Raw genomic sequence first — 26038 nt, 5'->3', positions numbered from 1 at the left:
CTGCTGCTAAATTACGAGACAGGAGCTTTCCCGGCTCCTTACGAGTCTACACAATTCAGCACAGCGCTCTTCGTCTCTGTGCCTCTCATTATCCCTTTAATTTGTTGCTTCTTATTTTTACATACCTCCCACTCCTCCCTTGCAACAGATTGCAACTTGCTTTTCTGTGTCTCCTCATCGCTCCACACAGACCTGCTGACACAGGGCGTCTTGGTCCCAGCAAGGCTGAACTCTGCTGCGAGTCTCACCCGCTGTGGAGTTATGTGAGATTTCCAAGATTTCAGATGGGAGCAGAGCGAACTGGTCGCTCGCAGACATCCAGGCTTAAATTTAAGCCCTGCAACAGTCAGTACCTCCGTGTTTCAGATCCTCACCTGTAACGCAAAGGTCCAGCATGTCCCGCTCTGCCTCTGCCCAAACCTTCCTCCATCATCCCAAGCATCCCTCGCGCAGGGGCAGCCCGAGCTGCTTTCTCCTCCCGATCTCGAGAAGCACCCAGAGATGACCAAGGCAGGCACCCAGAGCACTCAGCGAGGAGGTCACCTTCACAGAAAAGCTCTTTCTTTTACATATATGTTTATTTATTTCTACTTGCTAGCTGCCGCTCCCCGCGGCTCCGGGGACATTTACATAATCGGATCACATGCAGCTGGACGGAAATCGCAAGCACTGGCCCGGAGCATCCATCCCGTCCTGCTGCAGGCAGCAAAGCCCAGCTCTGCCCTGTCCCTTGCCCACCAGCCAGGGCACACTATCCGCACAGGTCCCAGCCAGGAGCAGGACCCAAGCACAGAGCCTGGGACTGCTCCTGGGTGTCCAGCACAGCTTGGGAAGTGGTCGGGAGCAGACGGCTCCTGAGGGTTGGTCACAGGCCAGCAGTTCACAGGTCCAAACCCCTCAAAACTGCTCAGGGATGCAACTGAAAAAGAAGTGAATGCAGCACGACCTCAGCGACAAACGAGCAGCACTGCATGTCCCCATCCCCAGCCAGCCAAGGCACAGACGTGAGCCTCAGCACCTCCTGCAAAAGCCAATCTCTGCTGCGCAGGCAGAGGTGATGCCCTCGGAGCAGGATATGGCCATGCTGGGTGGAGCGGATCAGCAAGGTTTGGTGCTGGGGCCAGGGCAGAGCATGGACATGGAGCATCCATGTGCCAGCACCAGCCTGTCGCTGCCGGCTGGGACCTCTCTGGGGAAAAGCTGTCAAGCAAGAGTGGTTTAATCTCTCCTGCAAAGAACTATCAGTCTGTCAAAAGCATCCTGTGCTCCCATGCCATGTGTGGCCCTGAAAAGCCTGTGAGGATTGAGGTGGGCAGGAGCAGGGTGTATTTTCACCTACTGCCAGGAGATGGCTTGACTCCATGTGCTTCCCTGTAGCGATGTTTCATGTTTCAACACAGAAGATTTCAGGATCTTTGCACTGCACAGAGCCATCCCCCCCACCCCATGAGAGACTCCCCAGGCAGGGTCCACGCAGCAGCCCCATGTTGAAAAGATAAATCAAGGCACAAAAAAGGATCTGTGCAGGAAAAGACAGCGTAGCTGGGAGCACCAGCCCACCATGGGGGGTAGTCAGGCTGTTGGTCCCCCTCCCTCCCAGCCCCCACAATCCTGCCCTGCTCACTTTCCTCCTGCCTTTCTAATCCATCCCCCTCAAAGCGTTGCTGCTTCCTAGGAGTCAGCATCCCCTTGCCCACAGCTCCATCATCTTCCGCCTAAATGACAGGCTCATCAGCAAGCTGGGAGAGCCGCAACCACTCCTTCGGAGCTGCCACTCCGCTCCTGTCCTGCTTCAGACATCTCCTCGAGACACTCAGCCATGAGCTGAAGTGCAAAAGGATGCTGTTAAAAACAGATCTCTGACATGCACCTGAAAACACGTCCCTCACTCCCTACTTGGCCCCTCTTACCCACTCGGTGTTTTGGACAAACCATGTTTCTGCTGTTTTTTCCCTGCACAACAGTTTTTATGCTATTTCCCACTGTCCAAACAGCCTTGCTCAAGTTTTTAGCATGTCACAAGCACCACAACTCTCTAGCCTGCCCACAGCGAATATTGCTCTGCCCGTCCCATCCCAAAAAGCTGACGGAGAAATCTTCTCCCCAGAAATTCCCTGCCCGCATACCACCACCAGTCTGCCTTCTAACAGCAAAACCCCACCACTCCCGTCAGCGCCGAGGGCTTCACCATCACCTTGCACTACTCAGGACACGCTGCCATCCCCGCTCCAAAAACATCAACAAACTCTCCATGGGGAAAGCGCTGCACAGGCACACCCAAAGCTGCTCCAAAATGCAAGACACTGTCTCAGGAAGCCCTTTCTCCCTGTGGCTACAAAATCCTGTGAGCAGGAAGAGGGGGGATGCTGCGAATGCAGGGCTCCTGAGTGCTCTCCGGCTCCCGCTGTGGTTTATTATTATTTTTTAAAAGCTCACATAAAACAACATACAACCTCCTTTTGCTCAGGGCTGGGACAGCACAGCGACAACACTGCTCCATTCACAATTCCCTGAGCTCTGCCTTCATATATTATTCTAGGTCTGTTAGGCTTTTGGGTTGGGGTTTTTTTTTATTGCTTTGAATATTTTATTTAGCTTTGCTCTCTCTTCTCTTCCCCAGCGCTCCCCAAGGAAAATAAAGCTCCCCAGGAAGGGCTGTCTCACTGCGATGGAGGCAGATCTACACCCCAAACAGAACCTGTCCAAACAATAATCAGAAAGCACCATCACGCTGCACAAGGCAGGGAGCAGCGCCGGTGCTGGCACATGCTTCACGACCTCCAATCAAGCGGTCCGGGAGAGCACAGCCGGCACAAGACAGCTGTCAGACCCTAAGGGGGTTAAATCCCTGGTCGTGTAAAACAAGAGCAGCTTCATGGAAGTCCATGAGGATGCAAGTGATGTGGGGACATAGGTCTGAATCCGCAGCGGACAACAGGCTCTGAATTGCTGTGCCAGCCAGAAAGCCACCCCCAGGAACAGCAGAAATCCCCTTTGCACTCCAAACCTCTGCATTACCTGGCTTTACATCCAAAACGGCCCATTTTGGAGCAGCCTCCCCAGAAAGCATGCTGTAAGGAGGTAGCAGACCTGCATCTTGGGGGGGTTACACGTGCCTGTGCCCACTTCCCAGGCTGCATCTTCCCAACTTCCCATCCCCGAGCCGGCATCGAGCCCCCGGCTACGCCCCAGCCCCATGCCAATGCACGGCTCTTGCAGAAAGCCTGCGCCCAGGGACAAAACAGGGCCACGCCAGAGGGAAGAAGAAGGACAATGAGGAAGAAGAGGAGAAAAAAACGCTTCTCTCTCCATCTCCTCCCTAACGCGGCGGCTGGGCCAGCAGCACTTACGTTGATCATAGCATTGGAGGTGATGCGGAAGAGCGTGGCTCGTTCGTTCACCGCCTTGATCTTCTCGCCGCTCTCAGCCGGCAGCTTCAGGTTCTCCAGCTCGCTGAGCGAGCGCTGCAGGGCCGCCCCGTGCTTCGCGATCAGGTCATTGCAAGTGCTCAGATCCTCCAGCTTACTCGAGAGGGTTTTCAACGTGCTGTGCAGCTCGCTCTTGTCTGACTGCGAGGCGGGCTCCTCGTCGCCCGAGTCATCTGCAAAGGGAGGGATGGAGAAAAAAAAACAGTTTCCATGGTTACCCCCGGACCGTACTAACCCGCCATCACCGCGGGCAGGGGGACCTCCTGCCTCCTCCTGCACCCAGGCGGCTCTGCCAGGGCTTGGGGTCATTGTCACTGTGTCCTCCGGGAGCAGAGTGTGGTGCAGAGGAGCAATGCTGGACATCACCCAGAGCCCCGAGGAGCCGTTCGAAGGGCTCCTGTGGCTGTTACCGGGATTTGGCTCAGGGCTCTGAGTGACTGGGGGTGGCACGGAGGGTGGTGTGCTGGTGCCACCGGGGAAGGGCCACATGCCAAACCTCCCCTGTTCCACACGCAGCCATGGGAGCCGGGCACAGTGTCAGTGCCCCCAGCACCGAAAGCAAACCTCACGGGGGCTCTGCAAAGTCTGATTTGGGCAGGGCAAACTATTCCACCCAAGGGAAAGGTCTTAAAGATACAGCAGAGAGTAACAGCCTTTACCCAAAACCATCACCACATCTTCAGAGAGCAGAAAACTCCACGATCGGCATCTCAGGTACAACAGAAATGGTTATTCCTGCAACTCTGGAACACTTGGTTGACTTAAAACCAGAAAACCAACCCAAAACCGAGCAGCAAGTATCACACAGCATTTCACAGAATCACAGAATTTCTTCAGATCATCTCCCCACACCCCCGGGGAAGGCAGAGGAGGTGAATGGCTCCCAGAGGCAGCGCTGCCCGAAGCAAATACAAAGATCGAGAGCAGAGCGGGTCCTGCACAGGGTCCACACCCCATCCTTATGTGCAAGGTTTAGCCAAGGTTTCTCCAGGTGCACCCAAAAACCAGGAAGGCAGCAGAGCACAGAGCTGCCCCTTCATTTCCCCTCCCTCAATCATCTTCTGGATCAAAAAGAGGGAGGGACCAGCAAAACCTGCCTGCAGCTTCTCTGCCAGGACTGGGGGAGCCCGAGGGGATGAGGACATTCTCCAAGCCAACCAGGCTGCGACACCAGGCTGCTGCAAAGCACAGACCTCAGGGATGCCTCAGTTATAAACGGGCGTGCAGCACACCCCCTTTCTGGGCTGCAAGGAAAGGAGAAAAGCCCCTAATTCACTGATAGGTGGGGTTTTGTTTTTCATTCCTTGCTCGTTTAGAAGACCTTTTGAAATGCTGTAGATACTGACAGTGATGTTCAGCCACTGCTCATAACAATTCCTCTGCTCTTGGGTCAGCTAAGGAAAATGAGAGAAAGAGCATCCTTCATTTAACAGCACCGAAGCTGTGCTTCTAAGGCAAGAGCCAGAGCAAGCTGGGTAATACAAAAGGAGCATCAACCCAGAGTCGAAGCAGCAGCGGAGCACAGCTACCCAGTGAGAAGGTGATGGGATGAGGAAGTAAAGCCCACGGGCAGTGGGAGTGTGGATCTGCTCGAGGGTGGGGAGGCTCTACAGAGAGACCTGGACAGGCTGGAGCGACGGGCTGCAGCCAACTGGAGGAGTTTCACTGAGGGCAAATGCCGGGGGCTGCCCTTGGGCCACAACAACCCCCAGCAGGGCTACAGGCCTGGGGAGGAGTGGCTGGAGAACTGCCGGTCAGAGAGGGACCTGGGGGGTGATTGACAGCGGCTGAACAGGAGCCAGCAGTGTGCTCAGGGGGCCAAGAAGGCCAATGGCATCCTGGCTTGTGTCAGCACTGGTGTGGCCAGCAGGGACAGGGAAGGGATCTGAGCCCTGTGCTCGGCACTGGGGAGGCCGCCCCTCGCTGAGTGGGTTCAGTTTTGGGCCCCTCACCCCAGAAAGGCCATTGAATGACTCGAGCGTGGCCAGAGAAGGGCAACGGAGCTGGGGCAGGGTCTGGAGCACAGGTCTGCTGGGGAGCGGCTGGGGGAACTGGGGGGGTTTAGTGTGGAGAAGAGGAGGCTGAGGGGAGACCTCCTGGCCCTCTGCAACTCCCTGCCAGGAGGGGGCAGAGAGGGGGGATGAGTCTCTGGAGCCAAGGAGCCAGCGCCAGGCCCCGAGGGAATGGCCTCAAGCTGCCCAGGGCAGGGTCAGGCTGGCTCTGAGGAAGGATTTCTGTGCAGAAGGGGCTGTTGGGCGTTGAAATGGGCTGCCCAGGGCAGGGGGGGAGTCCCCGGGATCCCTGGAGGGGTTGAAGAGTCGGGCTGAGCCAGCGCTGAGGGATCTGGTGGAGTTGGGAATGGTCAGGGTGAGATTCATGGTTGGACTGGAGGAGCTGCAAGGTCTTTTGCAACCTAGATGATTCTGTGATTCTGTGACAAGGCTCATCCCACAAAGCAGGATTTACCCAAGCTGCCCAAGGACAAAGGGAGAAGACAATCAAAGCCCTGCTGGGAACCAGGGCACAGAGCAAAACACAAGCGGCTCGTGAAGCACCAGGGCAGCATCTCCCAACACAACAATTTGGTCTGGCTGGAACCCAGCCCTGAGCACCCACAGCACAAAAAACTCTGACAAACGTGAGGAGATAAACCAGCTTGTGGCCACCAAGGAAAAAGAGCTATCAGAGCCAGCATTCACAGCACCCATGGGAAACCACCTGAGACCTGCTCAAGGAAGATGAGCAGCCAGCCAAGGTGCTGGGGGCAGAGCTGGCTCCCACCGACAGGCTGAGGAGCTCCCAAGCTGCACGGCCAGGGGACAGCCCCGCTCTCAGGGACAGGACCAGCATTTTGGAAACACACACGGCACCAGGGAAGTCTCTGGCACAAGTAGAGGTGACAGGCAGGGGAAAGGGAACGGGGATGTGCAGGATTCAAAAGGCTCCATCCCAGGAGGTGCAGAAAGGTGCCACGCCACAGCAAAGAGCATGGTCATCTTGTACATGCCAACTGCAGATCTAGCGAGAACATTTAAGCCACTTTTCCACCAGTAAAGAAAGTAACAAAAACCTCCCCAAAGTCTGCTTTGTTTCAAATGTTTCAAGTATTTCCACAGCGCCTTTCACCCTGGGGCATACAAGGGCACTCTGGGTCCCCGAGAGCATCTACACATCCCCCCCTCCCGAGCTTTGAATATTGTCTTCGTCCTGAGCTGGTGCATCCCAATGACAGAGCACACTGCACCCTGCAGCGCCCAGACGCTCACAGGGAGAGGGACTCCGTGCTGCTGCTGCTGCTCAGAGCCATCTCCCACCTCCCTGGGGCCTTCCACGGCCGTCTCGAGCAGAGGTTTGAATCCTTGATCTCCTTCCACAGTCTCCCATGCACTTCTTCACCATCAAATAAAGCACACAGGGTGGGAACAAGATGGTGGAGGTATTTACGCAGCTCAGCCCAGCCACAGCCCCCTCCTCCCAGCTCAGGAGCCCCCTGCTCTCTCCAGGAGCACACCTGTGCTCTCCCCATCTGAGCACCCCAGCAGCCTCTCCCGGGCTGTGCGAGATGAATGCAGATGGGAACTACCTCTCCATAGCATCTAGGATCTGATTGCTAACAAGGCTGGTCTTTAATGGCCAATTTTAATCCATTATAATGTTTTATGAAACTACCAGAAGCAGAAGTCAACCACACTAGCTCAGCTTTCACCACAGACAATTGACAGGCATCTAACACCACTAATTATGTCAAAAGACACTATTTCCTCTGGGGAGCTCAAGGGAACAACCAAATTTTCAACTTTTCTCTCTGTAAACATTGGTAATACTTCCCAAACTGTTTACAGAAACTAGAAAAAGTAGGACAAGCAGGAGGAAGCATCTCTCTGACCTGTCCCCTGGCAGTATTTAACCCCCAGATCTCTCCCTCTCATTTCTTCACCCCTCTCTTCCTATACAAAAGGCCCTTTCCCAGGGCAGTGCCGTGGGACCGCCCCAAAGTCCCGGCTCTCACGGGCTGTCAGTGCTCCGTGCTTTCCAGAGCAAAGCCCAGATCACCTTCCCCAGGTGCAATCCCAGATCAGAGCCTGGGGATTTTTGCCCATCATTAAAACGCTCCGCACAGAGACAGCACTGCGCGGTGATGAACAGGCTCCATCCTTTGCCAGGGCATCATTTCCTGCCCATCGCTGCCCATTTATCGAGGCTGTGGTAATGATTCCTGCCTGTGTGCTCAGCTTGAGGCAGGAGGCATGAATGCAGCATGGCCCATTTTTTATCATTGTGTAGAATTATATAAATGCCTCAAAGCCCGGGAAAAAGGGGGAAGGCACCTGGGTCAGACCACGCCAGCCATAACGCTGCTTGTTCAGGATGAGTTAGCTGAGCTGATCATCCCTCACCCGCTCCCTGCCTGCCCCAAAGTTGCTTTCATGGCCATGCCGTGATGCTGGTGGGGTGGGCAGCAGGATCTCACCTTTCTCCTCCTGCCTGTGCAAATGGAGGAACAGGGTGTCAGACCTTCTGCTGAGGCTGGAGACTTCAAACAGGATCTTAAGGCTCGAGGGTCATGGTGCACCCATGGGGAGCGATGGGCAACACTGGGAAGCAAAAGCACACCCAGTGCAGAAGACAGAAAACTCATTATCTCTCCCCATCCCCAGTAAGCTCATCCCCATCACTGGCTCTGCCTCTGTACCCGCAGCCCCAGTACCCAGGACATATACAGACCTGGACTGCTTCATGCTTCTGTTTCTCATGATATAATAAAAATACCTCAAGCAACATAATTTGCTGTAATTATCTCAAAACACAGGAAGAAGGAAACACAATGTCATAGCTACCATCTAATCAGAGCAAATTAAAGCAAAAACAATTGCACAAAGCACCCAAACAACCTCACTGCCATCCCACCAGGGCAAAGCACAGACACCGGCTCTGAAGATGGGTTTCCAACCCAATCAATGCCAAAACACCTCCCAGCACTGAAATACTTTGCTCCTTACCGCCCTCACAGCACCAGCACGGGCCAGGCAGGATTGATGGAGTCCCCAGAAACTAACAGTCACTCATTTCTCTCCCTAGAGGTTTTCTGACTGCAAAGATAGTTGTGAAATCCTGGCTCTGGGAAAGCTGGGAGGTTGAATGAGGCTGAATTCACCTACAGGTGCAGCACTGGGAAAAACGTTGAAAAAGGGCCAGGAAAACACCAACTGCAGCCCCACGGGGACCACCACCACAAGCAGAATAGCGGTGTGTGCACTCATTATTACTTTTTGAATTACACACAGGTTTCCTCCGCTCCATCCTTCCGCACTTGCTCCACACACAGCACTCACCGGAGGCTTCAGCATCCTCCAGCGCCAGGCTGCTCTCCAGCCCAAGGAAGGGAGGCATGAGGACCAGCGTTGCTGTACCTCTTTCTCCTGGGAACTTGAGAGAAAGCTGACCAAAGCCCAAATATGCAGAAACACAAGTCCTTCTGTTTCCCCAAGGAACCAGAAGCCCCTCAGATCTGCACCAGCTTCAGCCTCCAGGCTGAAGGTAAGAGCAGCCCCCAGATCCGAGCAGAAGCGTGCTGATTCCACGCCATCTCCACCCAGCTTCCCAGCTGGTCTCCTGGTATCACCGGGACAACCATCACAACGGGAACACTCCCATTTGTCCCTGCGGCACAGCCAGGAGTGTGGGGACAGGATTGTCATCGGGGTCTGGACAACTCGTTTTCCCATCTGGGGGAGGATAGTCCCAGGGGAGCCACTTTGCTGTGACAGCACAAGACCCACCAACTCCTACAGTTACTGCTGAAGATTTGTGAAGTGCTGGAGTAAAGAAGAGCAGCAATGTTTATTCTTATGGCTTAGGATAAAGTATTTACTCATCCAGAAAGGTGAAACAGCCACAAGCCATCGCCTGGAGGTCTTTGCTTGGAGCATGGCCAAACACTGCGGTGCTGGGGATCCCTCCTTTGTATCAACTCAGCCAGGAAAAAAAAAAGCCTGTATTTTGCTTTGCTAAGGCTGGTAAAACACCCTGAAGGTCAGGAAATACCCACACAGAGGTCCAGGGCTCCTCAGCAGAAGGCAAACATCGCAGGCAATTTCCAGAAGCAAATTTCCAACCTGCCTGGCAGACCTGCATCACCCAGGGCTTCAGCAGCTGCCCAAATGGGAGGTTTCCTAATCACAGTGATTCAAGACCACAAAACCTCTTGGAAGCTGGACAAACTTATATTCCTAAATGCTTCGGACCTAGAGTGGGGGAAAGCATGACTCCCAAATATTCTTTTCCATCCTTGGCAATGGCTGATAGGTCCAACTCAAAAGAGACTTGTCAAGGGCAAAGTACACCAGGGACATGTGCGAGGCTTTGCCATAAGCTTCACAACACACAAGATGAAAAATCCAGGCAGGGCAGTGCAGCATCCCCCACTGGCCCATCACAACCCCTCCACAATGGCAGAGCTGGCAGAGCAAGGACTGCACGAGGCTGACAGTGAGGAACACCTGGGCACCCCGGCGCTGCCCAGCAGATTACTATTTTGGGCCCCTCACCCCAAAAAGTCCATTGAATGACTCGAGCGTGTCCAGAGAAGGGCAACGGAGCTGGGGCAGGGTCTGGAGCACAGGTCTGCTGGGGAGCAGCTGGGGGAACTGGGGGGGTTCAGTCTGGAGAAGAGGAGGCTGAGGGGAGACCTCCTGGCCCTCTGCAACTCCCTGCCAGGAGGGGGCAGAGAGGGGGGATGAGTCTCTGGAGCCAAGGACCCAGCGCCAGGCCCAGAGGGAATGGCCTCAAGCTGCCCAGGGCAGGGTCAGGCTGGCTCTGAGGAAGGATTTCTGTGCAGAAGGGGCTGTTGGGCGTTGGAATGGGCTGCCCAGGGCAGGGGGGAGTCCCCATCCCTGGAGGGGTTGAAGAGTCGGGTTGAGCCAGCGCTGAGGGATCTGGTGGAGTTAGGAACGGTCAGTGTGAGGTTCACAGTTGGACTAGATGATCTTCAAGGTCTTTTCCAACCTAGACAATTCTGTGATACACCTGCAAAGTTTTCCAATGCAGCAAGTGCACCCCAACCCAAAATGAGTTTTCACGATGGCTCGGAACAGGGGTTTCCAACACAAGCAAGGAATAAAGAAGAGAGTGCCAGAACCAGGGCGGTGAGGACATGCCAAGGTGGAGGATGCTCTGTGCTCACTGCCTCTGGATGCCACCTTACACCTTTCACCACTTTGGCTTATTTGGATCCACTGCCCACTCCAAGCCCAAGCTACCTCCTACCAGCTCCTAAATCACATTAAAACTTGAATCACATTAAACCATGAACCCAGCCGGGCAGGGTCAGGGCAGACCATGGGCTGTGTATCTGGAACCAGCAAAAAACCTGGAGGCTCTGCAGGAGCCAGGAAGGCATCCCTGCTCCCTTCACACAGGAAAGATCCTTCAAGGACACAAATACTATTTCATCACATGCCACCCTCCAACGCAGCCCCAGCACAGGCTGCCCCCAGCAGAGGGAATGGGCTCTGCGATGAATTCCCCTCCTGTGAAGGACAGCGGTGCTTCTACCTGACCCCATCCCTCTCTGTGCCAGGTGCCAGCCGGTGCCGCCGGCAGCAGCTCTACCATCTGCTCTCTACAGAAGAAAGATCATCCCTAAAGCAGCAAACCTTCAGTAGGTTGGCAGGGGGGCTGCCCAGCCCAGGACCCCCGACCTGTGCTGGGATTTGGGTACCCCTGGACCTCTTCGGGGAGTAGCAGGTGCCCAGCTCATAAGCTTCACCTCAGCTCACCCTGCTCTTCACCACAACAGACAGACATTTAGCAAGAAATTATGTCACTCTTCTACAGCGAACAAAAGCTACCCAAGAAAATAAAAATGAAAAGCTGGAAGCATATATTTGACAACAAATTGCAAGGCTCCTTTCATTCCTGTGTCTTGTATGAGTCAGCGCAGCTTCCACAGCATCCTCCCAAGGTTTCCTGCCCTTCCCAAACTCAGCGTCCTTTGGAGACCTCCCCGTGCCCATTGGTGGCACACAGGGACACCAGATATTTGAACGCACCCCCCTTTCCTTCCCACAACCAAGCCTCGCACTGACTGCTCAGAGCAGGGTTCTCTCTCGGTACCAGCACCTCCAAGTCAACGCCTGCCGGGACCCTGGGCCAGAGGTGGCTCCAAGGCAGAAGTTTTGGGCTCAGTCTGCGTGTAAGGTGCCATCAGCCATGCGGGACCACGACTCAGGCCCAAAACCACTACTTTTGCCCTCTGCCTGCAGTATTGGGCAGGGCTGCCATGACCCACGAGCCCCCAAGCACCGCAGTAACCCATGCCACAGCCACCAAGGTTTGCAAAACCCTCCTCTCCCTCCTGCCCCAGGAACGTTTTACAAATGCAGTTGCTGTTTTATGAGCTGCCTTTCTTGTTGCTCACGATGCACACGGGAAACATCTGCAACCAAGGGCTCAAATACAAGAGACACAGATCACTGCTAACAGCAGCTTGTTATAAATCTCCTCTCCAGGAACACGCACAGCTTATATTTTGCACACACTATGCACCCTAAAAACATGCGCTCATACAAATCAAGTCCCTTCATTCCCCATCTCATACTTTGTTTTGACTTGCGAACGAACTTAAAGGCAATCTGTTGTGGTTTTTATTTGTAGGGCACTGGCATGAAGCAGTTGCTATAGTAACAGCCAGCCTCACGGTAAACAGGGAAGATTATTTTTGGAGCTGTGATGCTATTTAATCTATGTAAAATGGATCAGCAGCTATCGGTCGTAAGCCTCTTCAGGCTTGTTTCTCAGCCTGGAGAGCCACACAAAACCTCAGCGCTCAGAGCAAGCGTCTCACAAGAAGACCATTAAGGCAGAATTTCCCTTTACACACCCGTTTTCTGCCTCTGAAACTTCCCTCAGCTAAATATTTCCCATTGCTTGCAATTTCTTCAGAGCTGGTGGAAAACCTGCTGGCTGGAGGCACAAGGCAGGCACTTTCCTGCACTGGCAACACGCTGGGGCTTTGCACTGCAGCTCATGGGGAAACCCAGTGACACGGTGCCCGCCGGAGGCACCGCCATGCAGCACAGCCACCCCAAAATCATAGGGGAGACCTGGAGCAACCCCAGGGTGCTGCTGCTCACGGGAGGGCTGTTTCGGTGCTGCCCCCGGGCGAGCAAAGAGGGGAAGAGCCTTTCCAGGGGATAAACCAGGAGGAGGAAAAGGGATTGGAGGCGTCAACATTAGACTTTCTATTCTAAAATTCACGAACTGCATCTGGAGTCCAGCTGTGACATCTCCAGCCCGAAGCACCGCAGCTATGGGGCACCACACCACGGCTAAGGTGGGCAATTAATCCCCACTTACCTTCCTCTCCGGGTCCAGCCCAGATGCTCTCTTCCTACATCCCACACCTTCCTTCTACGCCCTGTGAGCAGAAAAGCTTCCCTTTCCAGGTATCCTCACTTTCAGAAAAAGTCCTCGTCCTTCCTATATCACCTTGAATTTCTCCCTGAGCCTCCTGCAACCCTGAGCCTCTCCCCCACCGCTTTGCTGAAGACTCTGGAGCCTCTCTCTCAAAGCAGGGCTGGCCCTGCTGAAGAAATTAAATCTGGGTTTCTGCTGGTAGGAAAGAGGAATAAGCAGATGAAACCCAACAGAGGGGTGAAAGCGTGGGATCGATATTGCAGAGCGAAGCCAAGCCAGACCGGCTCCTGCATCACAGAGATGCCACTGGCACCACCAAGGAGTCACAACCCAAAAGCAAACTGCACTGCAAGCTGTCCTCTGCATCTAAACATGTCATTTACTGACAGGGTAAAGAGATCACTGACCACTGCCCACAGGTAAAACTGTAACGGGACAGAAGGAGCACTGATGACTTTAATTACAACAGTACTCCTGGGCTCCTCCAAAGCTACCAAAAACCATGGCAGTGGCAACAGGGCATCTTGGCAGCTGCCTTCTTGCCTAGCAGCGCCAAGAACTGCAAGTCTCCTGGTGGGGAGCTGAGTTTTGAAGCATCTGAGTCATCAGCCCGGCACTACCTGCTCTTAGCAACCCCAGGCCACCATGGTTGTTCCCAACACCCCTAGAAAAAGCTGTCTTAGGGCTGCCCCAATGATCACACCACCAGCCACAAGGCACGGCTTGTTCCTCCATCAGCTCGATCAGGAGGTAGATGTGACCAAGCCGGTGTCAAGCTCAGGGACATGGGCACCATAGGATCTGCAAGCCATCAGGTATCAGAGCCACAACGAAGCGGCTATCTCAAGTTTGCTCTTCTCAGACACGGGAAGGAAGGTGCCGTCCAAGGCCACGGCAGCGCTGGAGGCTGTCCATGGCACAGTGCTGCACCCAAGCATCTCCAATGGTGATGAAGCGTGCTGGGGTGGCACCACTGAGTGCTGAGGTTGTGGGGCTACAAACACACAGGGCAAGTCTCTCATGTGCGTGAGAAATGACAGGACAATAAAAGACTCCATCATTTCTTCCAAATAGAACAAATTAACTCATCAACGTGCTACCTGCATGGCATGGTAAAGCCACAACGTCCTGCTGCTTAAGATGATACCAGCTGTGCAACAAGAGTGTGCTCTGGCTGCAAGAAATCCCGTGACTTTTCACCGTCGGATCAGCTTGCCATAGAAAAACTCTTTTCCCAGACAACCAACAACCTGCCCAGCAGACACACTGCTGCAAGCAGCCCCAGCCCAACAGTCCCCACCAAAATCCCAACAAGATGCTCTGCTGAGTGAAAGCTACTATCAAGTGCCAAGGAAACCACACTGCTGCCCATTCCCACAAGCCACAGCCCAAGCCTTTCCACAGCAGCACAGCCTCCATCAAAACCTGGTCCTCCTCACCAGAGGATGATGAAGTAAATCAGCAATTCCCAATGTCATCTGGGGACAGGCTTCAGCACGGGCAGCTGATGCCAACGCTCCTGAAACATGGGAGTGCTGCTGAAGCAAGTGGTGGAGCAGCACTGGTGCTTTTAACAAACCCCACAGCGCTAACGAGCTTCTTGCAAAGCGAGAACCAGGAGAGCCCAGACCCGTTGCTTCTGTACTCTCCCAGGTCTGACGGACAGCATATTTAGAGGTCATTTTCCCCATCCCTATGATGTGCTGCATCGTGTGATGTCCCTCCTATCAGGCACTGCCATGCAGGGACTCTGGGACATGATTCTGCCCACCTGGGGACAGCAGGCTGCCTGCAGCCAGCCCGGGCAGAGCACACGGGCTCTAACAGGCACCAGAAAATCAGGAGCTTCCCTGCCACTACAGTTTCCAAAGGGAAAGTCAGTACAGGCCATGCCCTGCCTTGGTCCCAGCTTCCTCTCCATAGTTGCCACCAGAGGTCTACTGGAAAGCCCAAAGAGCCCTTCATCATCTGATGGGTGTCCCCTGGAAAACTCCCCAGTTCACAGCTCAGAGGATTGCAGAATCGGGTGACTCAAGGTTCTTCTCCCACGTGGCTGTGTTTAGGAGCTGATCCAATCCAACTTGTTTCTGATGTTTCCAGCATGTGATTGCTGTCACTGATAAGTCGTCTTCCTACTAAAAAAGCAGAGCTTTATATTTAAAAAAAAAAAAAAAGTCTAGGCTTGGTTCCCATGTCAGTGTTTATCACCACCTCAGGTCACTGCAAACATTTAGCACCCAGATTTCTTTGCAACACTTACAAAGGAGGATGAATTCAATGAATACCTGTTCCTCTCATCTGATTTTGGGTATCTGAATGCCAGAACAATCACCCAGCCCTCGCTGCCCACAGGGAGCTGCCAGGGCAGGAGCAGCCTCTGGAGCTGCTGCCTGCTCCTCTGACGACAGAGGCAGCGCTGCTTGACTCACTCAGACATCTGACTTTCAGGCTAAATTAATCTCTGCTAAAGTCTTACCTCCTCCTTCCCTCTCCCAAGGGGAATAAAAAAGCACTGGCCATCAGACCATTGTCCTGCAGCAAATGGTGCCTGGGGGAGGACAGGGAAGGACCATACGGGTCTGAGAATGCTCAGCGTGATGCTGGGTGACATACAGCCTCCAAGGACGAGCTGGAGGAGTCGCCTCCTGCAAACAGGAGCAGCCCTGTCACCGCCCCATCCTACCCAAACCAAAACCATCCCCTGGGTGAGCCGCTTCAGATGGGACACAGACTCTCCCTCCCCCCTGCCTCAGTTTCCCTCCCGCTGCCATCCGGACCTGGTGCCTGGGAATCATGGCACATTTGCTGGGTTTGGAGAGGATGAAAAGAAACATGGGGAGGGACAGGAATGGGATGGACAGAACACAACCCAACTGCCAAATACAGCGTGAAAAGAAAAATTTTTCACCCTGAATCTCCTTTTTCTCAGTTCTACCTCTGGTGCACTGTCCTGCCTCTTCCCATACCTTTTTAGGAGTTCTGTATCTAAACGTATGAAAAATATCACACTGAATTGGTAAAAGCTGTTTTCCCTCCCGCAGACAGAGTGGAGAAAGTCCATGAGGAACAGGCAAGCATCAAAGCCAACCTCTGCTGCAGCAATCCCAGACAAAACTCCAAGCCCTCGCTCCTCACAGGTGTACCCACAAGTAAATGTCACAGAAACCATCCCACCTCCCTAGGAGATTCCCTATTTATCCCATCATCGACCAGTCTCCCTGCTGACACCATGGGTTTGAGTCCGAAAGACCAGCCCTTCCCATATGGGATTATCTGGATCTCTTAGAAACGTTGATCACCCGTCATTTCTCAACTAGAGCCACTTCCACGTTGGCTCTAGAAGACACATCTGCTTTCATCACTTTTAATAGCTATGAATATTAAATGGAAACGGATATCTATATTTAATAGTTTAGCCTGGCTGCCAAAAGATAGATGGATTTTTACAGCATCTGCAGATGCAGGCACAGGTGGCACTTCTGTGGTTATGAAGAATTTCACTGGAAATTAATCATCAAAATAGTACAGCAAATAATCATTCATAAAACATTCCCAATTTGGCTGATCACTTAGCAATTACCACTAACCTGGCAAGGCTATTTCTTCTCTCTGCTAATGCAAATGGAAAGCTGTTCAAGCAAATGGAGGCCTAAAAATAGCAAACATTGGCTGCTTGTGACAAGCTGTGACATTTCCTGAAGTCACATTCAGTGGAAGCAGGTGGTGGGCACGAGACAAAGTAGGAGGACCCCAACCTGGCAACGGCTCCACAGAAGAAATCTAGAGCTCAAAGACCACTGGTCCTCACCAAATATCCCATCAAATTTGCCTGAAATCCGTAAGTACTGTGGAGAGGCCTGAAATGGGTAAGTCTTGCAGAAAATTTAAGTCTAAGGACTTGAGTGACGTGATCTATGTTGGCCCAAGGTTGAGCAGGGGGCCGGAGCAGAGACGCCCAGAGGTGCCTTCAGACCTAAGTTACTCCACGACTTTACGCTAAGTGCAACCTTGTCAATTGTAGTCATTGTTTTTGGTTAACAATCGGATGTAATGCTAAATTGTAATAACAAGGGAAATTCAACATACATATCTGGTTCTAAATAGGTGAAATAAGTACAATACAAAAATGGGCTTAAACATTTTTGGAGCCTTTCTTTGGATGGTAGCTTGGACAACACGGCATCCCTCTTCTTTATTTCAGCACGGCCTGTTAGAAGGTAAGCAGTTTCTTCCATTTTGATTTTTAAAAATATTACTCCTATATCTTGATTTCAGTAACTGTGATTTTCTCAATACTTTGGTGCAGCTGGTTGGAGCTAAACCTAGGGGAAGAAGTGATGCACTAATGGGGCCCTATAGTGCTTGGTTTTCTGGTAAGCAAACACCATGCTGACACGAGGACTGAAAAGACTATGAACAAGAGACCAAAGGGATAAAAAGCAGCTGGGGTTAATCTCTCTGCTTCACATTCACGATAAATTACAGGTTACAAGGAAAGCAACCAGGCAAATACACACCATTACAGCAGGGAAAGTGTCTGAGCCAGGACCCCAAAACAAAGGTACCAAGGCTGATCCTGTGAAGATGCCTCCTTGCAAGGAACAATGCTCCTGAGAGGAGGCTGCCCAAGGAATTTCTTCTGAGACATCAGAAAGTTGATGCAACCAAGGAGGCCAGCAGAACCAATCAATACATCTTGATCTGCTCCGGCACCAGCCCTTTGCCGTTCTCCTTGCATCTGACCCTTCTGCACAAGGGGTGAGCAGTCAGCTCCACCCTGCCTGTCACACAGATAACCCAGCTGAGCCAAAACACCCTTTCTAACTGGAGTGCCTTGGGACACATCTTCCACGTGAAACCAATGCCTGCTTCAGTGTAAGCAGATCCTACCCAAAACGTTCCTTGCATGCAGGAATACCAGAGGGACCACATTTCCAAGAAAAACCCACACTAAGTTTCATTTTCAGGATTCCATTGGCAAGTAAAAAACATTTGTCCCACTACAGCACAGGATCATAGGAGAGACCTAAACTCACAGATTTCTTTTGGCACGAGCTATCCTTGCCCTAAGGGTCTTGAAACCAGCGAAGTGACACCAGGAATTAATTTTGACCTACCTTATGGTGTCAGCTTCCTTTCCTATGAAATACATATTAAAATACAAGCCTGAATGGAGAGTGAACATACCACCCCATTAATGCATGTAAAGGACCTCGTTTCTTGAAAGAAAAGCAATGGGAAAGCACAAAGTATTTTTATTATGATTACTGCAGCATTCCCAGTCCAGCTATTGAACATTTTATTGCTGCAATTAGAAAATGATGATGTTACCAGTCAATAAGCCTCAGCAGCAAATGCTGCACTTTAACTGGATTGCAGTCATTCTCTCCTTCCGGCACATATGGGGTTTTATGATTACCCAATCACCCAAACAACTCCAATAAGCTGCTGAGTTAGGCTACAGAGACATACAGATAGGTTTAAAACACACCGAAAGGCAAGGCTTAAACTCAAAATAAGACGGACACATTGGGGAAACAGAGACTGAAGTGCAGGATATGATAAATGCAAGATACCACGCTACATCAGGAGAGAGAGACAACCCAACAGATACTGGGCAATTGCCTGGTTAGCAGAAAAGGAGCCAATAAACATGGCTTATTACAAATCCAATATAAATTACAGCGGAACTTTCAAAAGCAAGCTAAAAAAAGCAAAATAAATTCAGGGTTATAGAAATGGAAAAGTTGTATCTGAAACACATGATCTAATTTCTGATAAGTCCCTGACAGTCTATGTCCGCTTTGGGATACTGCACTTCTCAGACAGACGTGCACCAGGAAAAGACATCCATGAGGATGACACCAGGGCTGGTAAACATGTCCTGCAGGGAAAGACTGAATGAAGGGACAGTGTTTAGCAGAAGTGGGAGAAAATCGGCCAAAGACATGCTAACAATCCACAAATAACAACTTTTATGAAGTATAGAAGGGACTGATCTGTTCTCCATGTGCATAACAGCCAAGAGAAGCAGCCACCATGAGCTTAAATGGCACAATGACTCTGGATAATTGGGAAAACTGCCTCAGGTCAGAGGCAGGGATGTTGGAGAGGCTTCGGACAGGGACTGGGACACTCCAATGCTGGAGATGTCCAGGGACAGACCAGCAGCCGTCTGTGAGCATCGCTCTGATAGAGCTGATCCTGCCTGAAATCTTCCTGCCTCATTTTGCAAGATTTTATCATTTGAAAGAAAAAAAAAAAAAAAAAAAAAAAAAACAAAAAAACAACACGCTAGAGGACACTCAGGAAGTCAGCCTACAAAAAGGGGAAACTACAGAGGTCAGCTATGTCATGAGCTAAACCAGAATCCTGCTGAGGTGAACAGGACTCCAGGACTCCCCCCTTTCTTCACAAATATATGGGAGGGGAGTATATATATATACATATATATATACACACACACACACACACACACACACACACATATTTATGTGTTGAAACATGGACAGGTATCAGTGCTATTTCCACAAGCCTTTCAAAAGGATTTCTTCAAAATCTTTCCAGAACTCTTCTCAGGAGAAGCCACGAGGACTGTGCAAGGAGATTTGGGTTTGCTGGCTTCTGGAGGAGGTAGAGGGCAGTTTGGGTTTTTTTCCTCTGTCCCTTCACTACAGTTTTCTGTTCTCCATTTCCATTGGAATAAGAAGTTTGGCAGCCACCAGGAGAACTACAGAGCCAGACCTCAAACCTGCTAAACTGGAGTCACAGGGCCTGAAGAGCAGAGCTGGCAGGGAAAGCAAGCAGAGATAAAAATGAGCCCAGCTGATGCTTTTGTTAAAATGATGGAGAGCCAAAGTTAGCCCCACTGGACACAGCCAAATGTCTCTTCCCGTCCCCTGCAGACAGTTCTGAATAGCAATGAAAAAAAAAAATGGTGGTGAAGGTGTGATTATAGGGAAATAACTGCTTATTATCAGATAATTGGTGGCTCATGCTGCATATCTCATCACCAGGAAAGAAAATAAAAAATTATTAAAAAAAAAGACTGATAAAAATAGAATCTTTTTCATATCTTTTTCATTACACAGCTCGGAACAGCAACAACACGCAAAGTAACAACCTCCCCGAGTACTGGCTCAGAGCGCAAAGCTCCGCTTCACTGCCAGCATGTGTTAACACCTGCCTCCTGGTCTGCAGGCACAGCTAATTGCAGGCCCCAGGGATGGCGACTTTGCTTTTATTCATACCTGCAAAGCTGGACATGCCACTTCCCTGGGAGAGGATCCTTGGAGGAAAGACCCGGACCGGCCCCATCACGGCAGGAGGGAAGCGTACAGCCTGCAGATCACCTCCTGGCTCCTCGTTTCCTTCCCAAGACCAGTAAGGGTCTGGGAACCCCAGCACCCACCAAGGGGTGCCACATTTCAGTGGACCAAGCCTTTATGGAGCAACTAACACCAGGGAAGGGAAAAAAAACCCAAACTGTTTACGGCCACTCCATGCTGGGTGAGGACCAGCAGCAGGAACTGTGATGGAGAAGGTCTTCGCTGAGAGCCCACACAGACACGCACTGTGCTGCTATAGACCATCTCGATGGACTGAGCCTGTCCATCAGGACATCCCTGACAGCTCCGAAACCACTTGGTCCTCCTGTAAGACACCTGAGGAACACTTTGGGGTTGAGTCTGACCAACACAACAGAGGCAACAACCTGCCTGTTTCTCAGAGCTGGTATCTGGCAGTAGCAAAAGGGTTTCTGCCACCCAGACTCCCAGAACACTCCTGCCTCCCCTTCCCCAGGGATCTTAACTGCAGAAGACATCCCTTTTTATAAGCAAAGATTCATAGAATGGTTTGGGTTGGAAGGACACATTAAGAGTCATCTAGTCCAAGCTCCCTGCACTGAGCAGGGACATCTTAAAGTAGATCAGGTTGCTCAGAGCTCCAACCAGCCTGACCTTGAATGTTTCCAGCGATGGGGCATCTACAACCTCTCTGGGTAACCTGTTCCTGTGTTTCACCGTCCTCATCATAAAATATTTCTTCCTTATATCTGGTCTGAGGATGCCTCATCTGCAGAGGGAACTTCTGCACCTTTAACAACCACAGATTTTTCATGCCAGAATTTAATTCAGGAATCACTTAAGGTGTTTGCTAAGCACACAGGAGACCTTCCAAGCTGTTAGAAGATAAGAACCACATGCTGAATGCTAGGATCACTCTGTCAGCAACCTAGGTATCACTCTGTATTAAATTAAATTAAAGCAGACATCATAAGACACTGCCCAGAGGGAGGCTCCAGGCTTGCTAAGGAAGCCAACCCCAAAACAGCCCACATGTGCCACCCGATGAGTCTCAAAGTCCAGCTACTCCTCTTCTGCAGATTTCAAGAAAGAAGGAATGATGGCAATGCTGCAGAACAAGTTCCCAGCCCATGTCTGGTATCCAGCTCTCCTTTGAACACAACCTCTGCCATGGGAGTTTGATGATAATACTGAGATTCTCCCTTTGAGGTATTCTTGGATCATTAAATTACTCAGCAGATAGAACAGAAATCAACAACTCCATAGTTCAGGCAGCCTTGGTAACGCTTGTATTTAAAAATATCCCAAGTCAAATTCCTGTAGAAGGTATGAGGTTCAGCCCCAGAAACCTCCTTAGGTGGAGCAGATACAACCTGGGGCTGCCAGCTCCATGGCAGACTCTGTATTCCTTCATAGTCTGCTTTTCCATGGGGTCCACAGTCTACCAGGCAGAAAGCACTGGGATAAGGAAGCCTCCAGACAGCCAAGCCCTGGGTGACGAGGGGCTTTGCTCTTCTGGGAGCTGGCTGGGATGATGAGCTTGCAGGAGGCCCTGTCTCCTCCTAGCATCCCTCTGAGATTTTGCAAAGGCTGGATATCTGGCTGATATCCGCCAAATCCCACATAAAACTGCCTGTGAAAGCACTTATTATCTTTCAACATATTCATATCAGCAATACAGAAGCAAAAACCTCCATGACCCATTCTGAGTCTCCAGGGCCAAAAAGATCCACATGCAGATGAATATTACAAATTTGCACTTTACCAAACCATCCCTCCTCTCATTTATATGTACACTCTGAATCCACAGCCAACACACAATCCAATACAACTCCACAGGGAGGACTCGCACTACCTACGGCTTGGGAACTATCTCCCACTAGACCAGCAAATATTTAGCCCCACAGACACAAGTGCCATCATAAATAATTAAATGTCATTTGCTCTTGTCTAACAGGTGAACAAAGCATATGAAAAGATGTACATACTTTGTTATTTAATTGTGTCTGTCCATTTACTCTGTAAATCCTTTAGTATCCAGAATTACTATGAATTTGCACCGCTCCCCTGCGCTGAAATGAAGGAGCCACCACAGTTTGGTGGCACCACAAGCAAGGGAACAAGAAGTCCCTGTGCCTCTGCAAGGACTGCAGGCAGGAGCAGGCAGGGAGTGGTGCAGGGCTGGGCATGAGCAGCTTGCTTAGCCTGAAACAAGCCAGGAGAAATGCAGAAGTGGCATAAAATTAAAATGTCAAGATATTTTGGCGGAAATTAGTTTTCTTCGGAGAAGAAACTCAAAGAAGAGATCACCATCATGGATGTGGGGTGATGCCCTCTTCTTCCACAGACAATCACCCTGGCACGCAGCTATTGAAAGCCATTGAAAGTCTTGGATGTCTTCCTAAATGCGTCACCAAACATGCATTTTTAATGATGCTTAAACATTTTCCAGCCTCAGGTCTATCTACGATTTCAGCAGTGCGAGGAGGGGAGCTCACGTACGGGTTGGCCTCTCCTCCTGACATCCATCAGCGACAGAAGGCAGCACTGCCAATGGCACAGCCAGGACTCAGCAAGCAAATGGTATTTGAGAGGCACATGAGCTAATACGAGTCCCATACCTCACAGAGTAACGTCATCCCTGGTGTAACCATTCCCAGGGGGTTCACCAGACATGAACCTGGCCCATGACCTTTTTATTTATTTCTTTACCAATAAATTTTTCTTTTTTCCTAGAAGTCTCCCATCAGCAGGGAACACACAACCTGCCCTAGGCTTCCTCATCCTCACAAAAAACAGTGGGAGATGTATAAAGGACACTCCCACATCCCTGTCAGCTCTCTCCTTCCTCACTAACCCTCGGTAAAAAGAATGAGATGACAAGGGACCTTGTTCCCAGGGAGCGGGAGCAGCGACACAAATGGAGGCAGGGAAGAGACCACAGGGCTGCGATAGCACCGTCCCCATCAAACCTGCAGCTGCTGCAGGATCACACATGCGACAGCAAAAGTCACCAGCACTGGGGGTTTCAGATGGCCAGCACCAGTGTGACAGGAGTCAAGGTCTGCTGGGACATGAGCTCAGCTCCCACGGGTACACCAGGGGCTGAGCAGCCTGTCCCAAAATCTCTGCTGCTGCGATGCTGCCCAGAGCAGCTCAGGAGAGGGCACGCTGCAGCCTCCCTTCCCCAATGCCACCAGCTAACACACCCCTCACCCCTGAGACCTCATGCTGCACACAGCAACATCCCTGCAGGCTCCCAAGCTCAGCTCACCCAACATTTTGGAGAAAGCCTTCGACAGCCATCCAGGCCGAGCTGGATGCGACACCATCACATTAATGCATGCCATTATGCGCATTTAAATGCACCTGAGCTGCCTGAGCTCAGCTTACTCGCATGTAAGAGGATCAGGGCGGGTAAGTTACCTACCTTCCTCCAATTCCCCAAAGGTCAGGACATGCCAGCGGCAAGGGAGGGATGCTGCAGGACCTGGAAGTCACCCAGTCCCTTTGCTCTGCTGCCCAGCGTGTAATTGAGAGCCCCAGGCACGGGGAGGGTGAAAGCAGGTCACAAACAGCCCTGAAGAGGCATCTGACTTACACCCCCTTCCCAGTGCTCTTGCCTTTGGATTTAAATCCTGCTCCATCAGTACTGACACGCAGACAAAGCCACAGAGCACACACCTCCACCGACCTCCTCCTGAGCACCGGCCATTCAGGGCAGGCCGGAACAGGCTTGGTAAGGGTTTGAACTGCAAGGAAAGACAAAACTGCAGTTGGACCCTTTATAGGGAAGATTTTCACATTGTAGGGAAGATTCTTCCAACAGAGAGCAAGGGTGAAGCTTCAGCAAAACGCAGAATCTCACCTAAAAGTGAGAGACTTGAAGCGAGGTATATAGCAAACTTACGGCAGGACAAGCAAACACATCGAGGGTGCAGTGCTGGGAACATCACCGTGGGCTGCAGGGCTCACAGATAGATGTGGGGACAGATCCAAACCCAAGTTAACTGGCTGCATGCCTCTACAAACTAACAACTGCTAATAAGGCTTCAGTAATTACTGGTAATCTTCCCACGGGTAAGGCGGGATGAATGTCTGCACAACAAATGTGTATTTTACTGGACTGCATGTTCATTAATTAAAAGCTGCAGTTTATCAGCACCATTCAAGCCTTCTTAATTCACAACGAACACCAAAGCTGCAGATACTAATTAGTGGGCTGCACAGTATTACATCCAGCTTGCAGCTAAGCTGCCAGCACTGGTCCTGGTCTGACACTGGCTCAGAACAAGATGCCCGAGAGCAGGAACATGAGGAGGAAGCACCTATTTTCCCCACTTCTGCAAAATACTGTTGAGAGGCTTAAATGCTGCATGTTGGAGGATGCTACGGCATGGCAGAGTGCACAGGCTGGCACCGTAGCATTGGTCATAGTTGCCTAAGGGGACACCTTTCCTCTCTCCTTTTCCCTCCTTCCTTCCACCCACTGGGCAGCAAGACTTTCCAAACACACCAGAGCAGACAGGCAGCAACTCACTGTTCTCCTGGAAGAGGGCAAAAGAGAAATCATTAACAGGCAAACAGCCCTAACAACCCATTTCCTACAAATGGAAAGGTAATTTAATCAGTTCCACTCGGTGACAGATGGGCCCATCACAGCCAGGGCTCCATCAGACATTCAAACTTAAAGCACTAAGTAGTTACTCCAGCGCTGATGAGAGCCTGAGGTGGGAACCCTTCTGCCACACGCGAGTGACACCATCACACACGAGCTCCACACCCAGCACCTGCCACCTTCACGTCCCCATGGATCCCTTCAGCAACAGCAACTTCATGCTCCAAAAGCCTACAAGGTATTACAATAATAGTCATCATCATCATTTGTTCTTTGGCTTCCAATTGATCTCTACAGCTCCCACACAATTCAGTGGGATCACCTCTCCTGAGATGCTGCTCCAGCCAACATGCCGCGCTCTTTGAAGGAGGAGGCTCCAGGAGATGCAGCAACACCCGACATGCCTCTTGCACGTCCCCACATCTCTTTTTGCCCCTTTCTCCCACCCCACCATGCAAGTCCAGCCATAGGTCCTATGGTGGTGGAGCTGCAACATCTCTTGGGTCGACAAGAGCTGGTTGATGTAAGAGCTGCTGGGGTGACGCAGCAGGACTATGGGAGAAGAGAGAGCAGCAGGGACAACATGAGCTCAGGTCTCATCATGCTACTGAAAATCTGAAATGTGCCCAGGAGAAGTTGTGTATTTAACAAGAGAGAGAAACTGGAGGAGACAGAGGGATGGGAGAAAGAAGAGTCAGGAGACTGCACAGCCATGCGAGGAGGTCTGCACAGAACGGTAGACTTTTGCTCTCTCCCTTTAAAAAGCAAAACAAAACAACAACACAGAACAAAACCACCGAACTCACTCTCTCCGCTGTAACCTACAGCTTGGGACAACTTTTTCCGAAGCCTTCCCAAACCCCTGGTCTTGTCAGAAAATAACACCACGGTTAAGGGGGCAGAGGTGTTTCTTGCAGTCACCACTGATGTCCCACTGCAAGAAGGGTGATGGGGGGCTGTGTCCCCCCCAGGGGCTCTGGGAGGCCGTACCAGACCACACAGCATTGGGGGGGGGGGGGGGGGGGCAATACTACTTCCAGGCTGTATTTACTCCTAGCTCCTTTCCACCTCCATTTCTCTGTGACAGGTCTGTCCTGCTCCTTTCTATCTGTTTTCAGCTCAAGGTCCTGTTTTTTGATCCTGAGTTATCCAAGGCAGGAGCACACCTGCAGCCCCCCACAGCGCTGCGTGCATGGGAAGTGCCTGTGAATACCCCCCTATCACATCCCCTTCCAGCTTGAACACAGCACGAACAAGAACAGGCATGA

The 26038-nt window shown here is 51.4% G+C and overlaps 1 protein-coding gene across 2 annotated transcripts in view; it reads right to left on the bottom strand.

The window, feature by feature from the left end:
* The window catches only part of OSBP2 (oxysterol binding protein 2), a 140213-nt gene that overhangs the window by 43206 nt on the left and 70969 nt on the right, over positions 1-26038 (bottom strand). For both annotated transcript variants that reach the window (XM_074920891.1, XM_074920890.1), the window contains exon 3: positions 3351-3601. In XM_074920891.1, coding sequence (XP_074776992.1) covers positions 3351-3601 — 251 coding nt within the window. The remainder of the gene's footprint in view (positions 1-3350; positions 3602-26038) is intronic.

Source organism: Athene noctua, chromosome 17 (assembly GCF_965140245.1).
Source record: "Athene noctua chromosome 17, bAthNoc1.hap1.1, whole genome shotgun sequence".
Taxonomy (NCBI): domain Eukaryota; kingdom Metazoa; phylum Chordata; class Aves; order Strigiformes; family Strigidae; genus Athene; species Athene noctua.
This window is presented reverse-complemented; position numbering and strand designations above follow the sequence as displayed.